The sequence below is a fragment of the Vanellus vanellus genome, assembly GCF_965231255.1.
Source record: "Vanellus vanellus genome assembly, chromosome: 6".
Classification (NCBI taxonomy): Eukaryota; Metazoa; Chordata; class Aves; order Charadriiformes; family Charadriidae; genus Vanellus; species Vanellus vanellus.
The window spans coordinates 8,874,167-8,883,346 of record NC_138911.1 but is presented as its reverse complement, the minus strand read 5'-3'; the positions used below and the strand labels follow the sequence as shown (position 1 = coordinate 8,883,346).

Here is a 9,180-nt window from a genome sequence, read left to right as displayed (position 1 = left end):
AGCCACACGCACACCCCGCCCTGCCCCTGCACTGCGAGCGGGTGCAAGCCCGGAGGCGATCCTGGAGAACAACCTTTCCCTGTCGCTGTTGCCGGCTCCCGCAGGGCTGGACCCGGGGAGCTGCGTCGCGGAGCAAACTTCCCCCAAAGGGCTGAGCTCGCCAGCCTGGTGCCTGCAGCCGGAGCCGGCCTCCGGCTTGGCGGGCAGGGGCCAGGTGTCCTGGAACAAGTGCGGCCCGGGGGGAGACTGGCTGCCCGGCGGCAGGCAGAAGGTCTGCGAGCAGATGGGCTCCGATGTCCGAGACCTCAACGCGCTGCTGCCCTCCGTGCCCTCCCTGCCGGGCAACAGCAACTGCACCATGCCGGTGAGCAGCGCGGCGCAGTGGGCTCCCGTCCTGGACTTCCCCCCGGGGGCCTCCTACGGCTCGCTGGGGCCGCACTCCTTCATCAAGCAGGAGCCGAGCTGGAACGGGTCGGACCCCCACGAGGAGCAATACCTGAGCGCCTTCACTGTCCATTTCTCCGGCCAGTTCACCGGCACGGCCGGGGCTTGCCGCTACGGGCCCTTCGGCGCCCCGCCGCCCAGCCAGCCGCCCTCCGGCCAGGCTAGGATGTTCCCCAACGGGCCCTACCTGCCCAACTGCTTGGAGAGCCAGCAAGCCATCCGCAACCAGGGTAAGGGCAGTGCTGCCGGGCGCCCCGGGCTCGGGGGGGCGGCCCCCGCCAGCCTCCGCTGAGCCTCGCCGGGCCGCGCTTGATGTAAACACCAAGCCCAGCCTTTCTCTCCGCAGTAGCCGGGCAGGGTTCGGGGAGCCAGCCCTTCCGTGCCTCCTTTCCCTCCCTGTGCGGCAGCCACGTCGCTCCGGGGAGTTTTAGGAGCCACGGGTTGCTTGCCCCCACCTCTCCTTGTGGGGCAGCGGGCTGCAGCGGGCGGCTCTGCCGGGCGGGCTTGGAGCCCCCCCTCCGCCCACACTCCCCGGGTTGGAGCAGCCTCTCTCGCCTCGCAAAGGTTTGTGCGGGCCGGGGACGGCTCAAGTCCTGGAATAGAGATGGGGCCGGTGCCCCGAAACAGTTTCCTCTACAAATCTTGGGGGGAGAGGGGAAAATGTACCTCCAAACCTCCTCCTGAATCCGACAACCGCTGTCCGCACCTTAGTGTTTTCAAGCCCCTTGTCCCCAGGCCGGGCTACACAAACAGGGGCGCCTCGTAGTTGCTTTTCAGCATCTCCGTGGCCGGGGCCGGCTGCGCTGTAGCTCGCTGCGGCCCCCGGTGTTTGCACCGCCCTGAGAAATTCCCGCGGGGTGCTGCACGGCCGGGCGATGGGTCAGCCCCTGCGTGTGGCACCGGGATCATCATCTAATCGTTTTTCTTCCAGTGGCTGCAGTGTAAACATCTGCTGGTGCAAACGGGAGGAAGAAAGGAGAGGGGGCGAGCTCGTCCGAGCCCTTTCGGGGCTTGTGCCCCCCTCCTTCAGCTGGCCCCGTGTTGTTGAGCGCCTGCCCCGCACACCCGGCCCCGGAGGAATCTGGCCGAGGAGGGGGTCGGGCCGTCGCGGCCCCGAGACTCGAGGGACGGGGGAGCGGGAGCGGCGGAGGGTGCGCGGCCCGGCCGGAGCGGGTCGACTCGCCGGGGTCTCGTCGCTTTTGGCGCGGGGTCGTTCGCGCCCGGCCCGCAGCTCGGGCTAGCTGTGCGCCACGGGGGCGACCATGTACCCAAAGAGAGGGGCTGGGGGCGACCGCCCCGGGAGGACCCGGGCTGTCCCCGGCTCTGGCGGCTGGCGAAGGGAGGCAGGGGCGGGGGGGCAGAGCGGAGGCCGAGGCCGGGCGGGCGCGCTCTGTGCTAGCCGCCGGCCCGGGGCGACGTTTGCAGGGAGGAGAGGCGATGGCGGCGGAGGGGAAGCGGTTGTTCTGCAGCGCGGCCGCCCAGGGGCCTCCCCCGGGCAGTGCCGGGTCGCAGTCCCGTTGGCACCGCTCCGCTGCCTTCGCCCCTCGGCCACCGCTGTCCGCCCAGCGCCGGGCTCTAACGTCGGAAACCGAGCCCGGCTGGGAAAGAGGAGCAGCATCCCTGGAGCTCGGGGGGGAGGCTCGGCCGCGCCGGGCCGGGCCGGGCTGGCGGCAAGGCCCCGGGGCCGCTGCGTGCCCCGCGGGGGCCCCAGGTTCCGAGCGGCGGGGAGAGGTCTGAGATCGCCTCAGCACAGAGCACACCGGGCCGGGGGATTTTTTTGTTGTTGTTATTTTTAAGACATCTGAAAGGATTTTAGACATCGGAGAGGATTTGTAATCGCTGGGCAGAAATATCGACGAGAAGGTGGAGAGGAGGGTGAGGGAAATAAACTCGGCCCTGAGTGGGTGAGGGACAAAATAGCTGCGACCCCGCGCCGTCCTGTCGTCTGAGTTTAACCACCCCAAAGAGAAACGGAGCCTTTAACGCACCAAAACACGGAGCCCGCACTGGGCGTTACTCGGTCTGCGGCACCCCAAGCCCCGCAAACACACCCACACCTGTGCGCCCCCGGAGAGCCAGGGCCTGGCGGCCTCCCGTCTCTGCGCCGCCCCGGGCCCGGTGGGGTGGATCGAGGCCCCGCAGGAGCCTGGAGGAAGGCGCCGTTCCGGAGGGCAGGGGCCGTGTCCCGGCTCCCTCCCGTGCTCCGCGGGCCGAGCGGCCTCGCCGCGGGAACGGTCCCTGTGCCCGCGGGAGGGGGGTCCCTTCAGCTCGGGGCTGTGTCCCCTCACGGGCAGCACTGGGGCTTAGCCACGACTATTTTCGGCAAGGAGGAATTCGGCAAAGGGTGTTTGCTTTCTTTTTTTTTTTTTTTTTTTTCTTTTGGGTGGATAAAATGTTTTTGCTTTGGCTCTCCTCAAGGTTGAACTATTTTTTTTTTTTTCTTAGCCGGTTCCTCCGACCGTGGGAAAGATGCTACCTTGGCTCTGCGATGACACTACTGCCAAGTCTGGGATAGGGTGGGGGTTAGGGAACCAAGGCTTTGAAACCTCTGCCCAATTTTCCTCTTGCCGTTCGCCTGTCTCTTTCATCCAGCTGGGCTCCTCCAACAACTGGATGCCTCCAGCGGGCCCCGTTCTCCAGCAGATGTACAACTTTCAATTATTTTCAGCACATTTTAATCAGGCCTGGCTCTGATAACGCCCTAATTAAAGAGACCTCGCTATCGGCAGCTCGGTTCAGAACTCAACTTTCTTATCACATTCCTGAAGCTTTGGGTCAGGCAACACCGGAAAATGCGGCCAAAACCTCGTTCTGCTCCGAGCTGAGTTTTGAAGGTCACTGAAAGTCTGCGCCGGGCCAAAAGTAACGTAGAAAGTGTCAGTGTTTTCTGAAAGTTAAAAAAGAGGCAGAGGGAAATGGGGAAAAGGGAGTTGAAGGTTGAGCCTCTACCCTGAGGGCTAAGGGAGGAGATAAGGAGCGAGAAACAGCTGTGGGATGGGAGCCCGTAAGGTACCGGCCTGTCAACGCCGCTCGCATCGCCGCGAAAGGAGCTCTGCTCCTGGGGCGAGGGGGATGTGAGAGAGATTTGGCCGGGGACAAGCCAGTCCCACTTCTATCTCAGCCCCGCAATCTCAGGGCCGACTTAAGATCATCGCGAAGGTGAAGGTTTCAAAGTCTTCTGGATTTTTTTTTTTCTCTCCCTATTGCTCCCTTCGTTTCTCCCGCGCAACCCCGCAGGTTAATTAAGTCCTCTAATGTCGCTGGATCCAGGATGTCTGCGGAGAGAATAAAATCGAGAAGCAACAACCGTATCCCTTTGTTGCCTCTCCATTTTATTCCCTCTGAAATCCCCCGTGATTTATCGATCGGCGGTGGTGAAGCAGAGACCTGCGCAGCGCCGAGCACCCGGCACCGAAAGGAACTGAGAGAGGAGCCTGAGTCCCGAGTGCTCCCTCTCGACTAACAAAGTCACCCTCCGGCCACATGCCACATCCAGACGGGGCTATGGAGGATGCCCGTGCCGGAATAAGCGGGTTAAGAGAGAGGTTTGGTTTCTTTTCCCAGCCCGCGACGGACTTTCTGTTTTGGTTTGTTTTTTTGGAAGTGACTCTCGGAGGAGTTTGGTTCTCGGAGTAAATGCTGATGAGCCGAGAAGCCTCTGAGATAATATTACTTTGTAATTACTTTTGTAGCTGAAGTTGTTTAGCCAGCTCCAAGTCATTAATGAAAGTTGGTGTCCAAGCACCTGATTTACGATTTCGTGCCGGCCCGGGGTCAGCAGAGGTGGTCTCTTTCCATCTGAATCTGCTCGGTGTAGGAAACAAAATAGGCTGTTTATTATTTTGGAGAGCAATTTTCGCTGAAAGGAGGAGTTTTATTTTTGCATGAAACATTCCGCCTCTTTATTGCAGACTCTTCAGAAAGCTGCTCTTAGAAAAAAAAAAAAAAAAGATTAAAGGGTAACTTCTAAATTGGAAACGGCAGAGGAGTACACTGAGCAGATGGGAATCTTCCTCTTTAATATGAGCAACGATTAATGAAAACATCCTTTTTATTACCGAAGCCGATCTGTTCTCTTTAAACACGAACGAGACTTCCGACTTTTCCGCCCCTCGGAGCGGGCTGCCCGGTTCTCCTCTCCCCTGGGCACGGGGGGGCCCACGGGGGTCCCACCGCTCGCCCCGTGCCCTTGCCAAGTGCGGGGGGGGGGGGGGGCACGGTTGGCGGGTGAATGAAGGGGCACAGCCTTGCTGTGTCTATTTCCCCGCCGTGGGCAGCAGCTCCGGGGGAAGTTCAACAGGGTGCAGTAACTGCGAGATATTTGGTGCCGTGGGTACGTGGCGGTGGAAGCCTGCGGCGCTCGGCCGGACGTGGGCTCCTCTCGCTCCACGCCTGCTCGGAGAGTCTTCGCGGGAAGCTGGTGACCGAGCGGGTTCAAGGCACCCTCCTAACCCCGCTGTGGTCTCTTCGGCAGGTTACAGCACGGTGGCGTTCGACGGGACCCCGAGCTATGGCCACACGCCGTCTCACCACGCCGCTCAGTTTACAAACCACTCCTTCAAACACGAGGACCCCATCAGCCAGCAGCCCTCACTAGGTAATTTCAGCCTCCGCGGGGTGCGGACCGCGCTCTCTGCCGCGGGGATCCCTCTCAAAGGGCGCTGGCAACCCGGAGAGGCTCCGGTGTCGCGCCGCTGTCTCCCCTCGCCCCGCCTGGCAGAGAGCTAGAGCTGCTCAAACGGTGGAGGACGGGGCTTTGCAGCCCCTTCTGCAACGCGGAGCGGGAGGACACGGCCAGTCGCCGCAGAGAGTAACTCTTTGCCGTTTTCTCTGCAGGGGACCAGCAGTACTCGGTGCCTCCCCCGGTGTACGGCTGTCACACCCCCACCGACAGCTGCACGGGCAGTCAGGCCCTGCTCCTCCGGACTCCCTACAACAGGTACCTCCGCCGGCAGGCAGCTTTGCCTGGCCTCCTCCTGCGCGGGTTGTAGCTCAGACCCTGGCCTCTCCCCCGCATGCCGTTCAAACAGCTTTCTCTTTTCTGCAAGGAAACAGATTTATTTTTTCCTTTCTCAAAAGAAAAAAAATAATCACACGTTAAAAAAGAAAGAAAAAAAAAAAACACTAAAAAAAAATCAAAACCCCCAATAAAACCAAAAAAGCGTCCGCACCCTCCGCCCCGGGCCCCGCCGTGTCTCCGAGGTTTCCCGGCCGCCTCGGGGTTTGCGGGAACATCCCCCGCGGGGGTCGGGGGAGCCGCTTTCTGGCGGCAGGTGCCGGCCGCCTGCGGGAACCGGGAACCGGGCTGTCGGACCTCCTCGGGACACGCCTGTCCCGGACGGAGCCTTCTGGTGCGAAGGGTTTGGGATTTGCCCAGGTGCGCTCATCCCTGGTGCGCAGCCCAGCAGAGACCCAGCCTGCTCCGGTGACGGGGTCCGACCCGCAAGGCGCGGCCCTGTCCCTGCGCCTTCTCCGCTGCCGCTCTTCCCCGAGGCCGGGAAGATGAGGGAGCGCTCTCTGGTGAGCAGCAGCGCTGGGCAGAGCGTGGCACAGGGGTCGGGCGGGCGATTAAAACTCAGCTCCGTCCAGGGGCTTCGTCTTACAGACCAAGAGCCCTTCCGATGGCTCCCAGGAGCGATGGGGACTGGCCTGCAGGGAGGTTATTTATTGAAAACGGGGCAATAAACCTCTCGGATTTCCTTGCTGGGAGAAAGGTGCATTTGGAGCTTTGCTGCAAGCACGAATTCTCTTGGCCAACAGACGGGTCCGTTGCAAGCGCGGCTTCCCGTTTTCTTCGGTCTGGCATGGGGGCTGGGCGTGTCTCTCGCAGTTTTACAACGTGTTTAGTGAGCAAAGAAGTTCCCCAAAATTTATTCTTCAACTTTTTGTGAACTTGGAGCCAGGCCCGTATCTTGGAGTTGCTAAGTAACTCTCGCACACAAAACAATATGCCTCGGCGAAGGAAGCCGCGAGCGGCTCCTCTTGTAGGCCGGTTATATCATCTTTGATTAATCAACACTGGACGTGGGACAACAAAATTCTGTCACTTCCAGAAGCCACTTCACTAATGAACGTGAGTTGACGTCAAGGGAAGGAGGGAATGAGGTAATGAAGGAAGGAAAGAAGCCTATCCAGAGAGATTAGCTTGCAGAATAATTGGCGGGGCGAACTCCTGCGCTGAAGTGACAGAGATTGCTCGCCTCGCAGGGAAATCTATAAATACGGTTTGTAGGGAGGCTCGGGGAGGGCAGCCCCCAGCCACCGCAGGCAGCCGCCGCTCTCCCCGGCCCCGCCGGGCCCCGGGACTGGCCCTCGCCGTCCCGTGCCCCGCTCCGCTGTCGGGGCTCCCGGCGGCGGCGGCACTGGCACCGCTGGCGCTGCCCCCTGCGGGGTTTGTACGTTTAGTGGAGCGAGCCCAGTCCTGGGAGGTTTGATTCCGATAGGAACCCGCTGCTTGTGCAGAGAGCTCTCTCCTCCCCGTGCCTCTCCAGGGGAAGCATCGGGGAGGGGGTTAGCACAGCCGGGCATCGCCCTAACCCCGCCGCCTCCCGCCCAGCGCTTCGGGACCCGGATCCCGGCGCGACGGGGCAGCGCTGCCCTACGGGGGCGATTTCTTCCCGACTTTAGCTTTGATCCTACTCTGCTCCCCGGGAGGTTCACTGCTTACTTCGGTAGGATAAGGATTTAAGCCCTTAAACCTCACAGTGATGTGGGGGTGTGTGAGTCAGGGCAGAAGTTGTCCCATGTCGAGGGCAGCTCCGGTTGTACAGAGCCTGCTCCAGCATCCGAGCCCGAACAGGTGGATGAACTCAGTGCGTTCTCCCTTTGTCCCCTCCTGCACGTGTTCAAAAGCATCTGGACAAAAACGATTTTCCTGCTACACAAGTGTTCTTCCTAGAAAGCGTTGTCAAGAAAGTGGGTGACTAGTTACCGTGCAGAAACGGGCGTGACTCGTTAGCCACATTTCCAACGGCCTGAAAAGCGACCGCGCTGCCTTAGCCAACATTCGTATTGATCTGGCGGAATCTTTATTATTACATTTTTTTAAGACCGTGTTTATTCCGTACCTCCTTTGCGAAGCTTAATTTTGCTTTTCGCAGTTCAGGTCAATTTTGCCAGCTCTTCTCTGCCAACTGTTGGCTCGGTTGCCGCATCCGAGCACCGGGGCGGGCAGGGATGGGGCGGTGAGGCTGCCCGCGGCCGTGCCCGCGCCCGCTGCGCGCCTCCCTGCGCGGCTGGTGAGCGCCGCGGGCAGCGCGCACCGAGCGCGCAGGGGATGGTGCTCATCCCCGGCGTGACGGGCTTCGTCGCCTCTGCCGCTCCTCGCACTGGCGAAAGCAGCCGGGAAGGCAACAGCTTGAAAGAAATGGTTAAAAGATCGTAATTCTTATACTGGAAGCAAAAGTATCTCTGAAATCTCTCGCCTCGGCAACTACTTGCGCTCTGTTTATAGCGCAGCCCGCTCGTCTGCCAAGGAATACTGCGCCTGTTGTTGATAGCTGGACATGGATGACAAACCCGCACAGATTGCAAGTGTGCATTAGATGACTAGCGTTTGTGGGTCCATTAAAATGGTGATGTGAACTTTTCTACCTCGCGCTGTTTAATGTAGTAAACATGCTCGATGTTGAAAATTTACTGTGAGTCACACTTACAAAGACTTTAAAAGTGGAGGAGTCTCGGTTCAGATTATAGCTCTTTCTGTGCAGAGGTCAAGAACTCGGTAATACAGCAATGCAGGCCAAAACAAACTCTATATGATCTACTACTGGTTTCCTTTTAAGTTCCCTTTTTGCTCAGCGTTGACTTCCTTTTATTCCACTCCAACTTACATTAATCCCCGTTGTAGAAACGTTCCCCCCCTTCCTCTCCTTTCTCTTTAAAAGTATCTCTGTAATGAAAATAAGTTATTTTTAGTGTCTTCTTTGTGGCCGTTTGGAGGGCCAAGGATTCAGATTGGAATCAGTGCAGGCACCTCCCCGGAGACCCCGCTTTCCTTCTCATCGTTCAAACCTCGTCCAACGTCGAGATTTTGAGAGGAGCTGTTAATTCCATGAGATCATCTCACGGTACTGTCAATAATAAACCATGGCGAGGCGTAAATGGAGTTAGGGATGTCCTGTTCTCTGTCACATGTCAGATGCGAGAAGTTTAACCCTATGTCGATGCCCGGTGGCCCCCGGGCAAACGGCGGCCGGCGCGGCCGTTCCCGCCTGCGGTCTTGCCGGGACGCGGTGCCCGCCCGCCTCCCGCCCCGGGGCCGCTTTCGCACGATTTAGCCAAATCTTGGGCAATCCCGGGTTTTTCGAGATGTAAACCTCTCAGGGCCGTGGGCTCTGCATCGCCACAGAAAAGAAATTTCTCCCGCGGCCACTGCCGGCAGCAGAGATCACGCGGACCCGCCTCTACAGCCCGTGTGAGGGGCGTGGGGGTGCCCCTCTGTGGGCACCCCGGTGCCGGGGCATAGCCCACCCGGTGTGTGCGGAAGGACCGCAGCGCATCCCGCGGGAATCCACTCTCACGCCCGCAAGTCAAACGTCTCCTTCTCCCCAAGTCGCCCAGGTGAAGCGCGCCTCCGCTCGGCTCCCGCGCCGTGGGGCTGGCGTGGGGTCCGAACCGGGCTGGCGTGGGGTGCCGAGCCGGGCTGGCGTGGGGTTGGAGCCCGGGCTGGCGTGGGGTGCCGAGCCGGGCTGGCGTGGGGTTGGAGCCCGAGCGCCTGCTCCCCCCGGCACTCAT

The 9,180-nt window shown here is 60.3% G+C and overlaps 1 protein-coding gene across 4 annotated transcripts in view; it reads left to right on the top strand.

Moving 5' to 3' along the window:
* Positions 1 to 283: 283 nt before the first annotated feature.
* The window catches only part of WT1 (WT1 transcription factor), a gene marked incomplete at both ends in the record, with an annotated part of 35,159 nt that continues 26,262 nt past the window's right edge, over positions 284 to 9,180 (top strand). For all 4 annotated transcript variants that reach the window (XM_082485541.1, XM_082485540.1, XM_082485539.1 and 1 more), the window contains 3 exons: positions 284 to 674; positions 4,919 to 5,041; positions 5,281 to 5,383. In XM_082485541.1, the coding sequence (XP_082341667.1) occupies positions 284 to 674; positions 4,919 to 5,041; positions 5,281 to 5,383 (617 nt within the window). The remainder of the gene's footprint in view (positions 675 to 4,918; positions 5,042 to 5,280; positions 5,384 to 9,180) is intronic.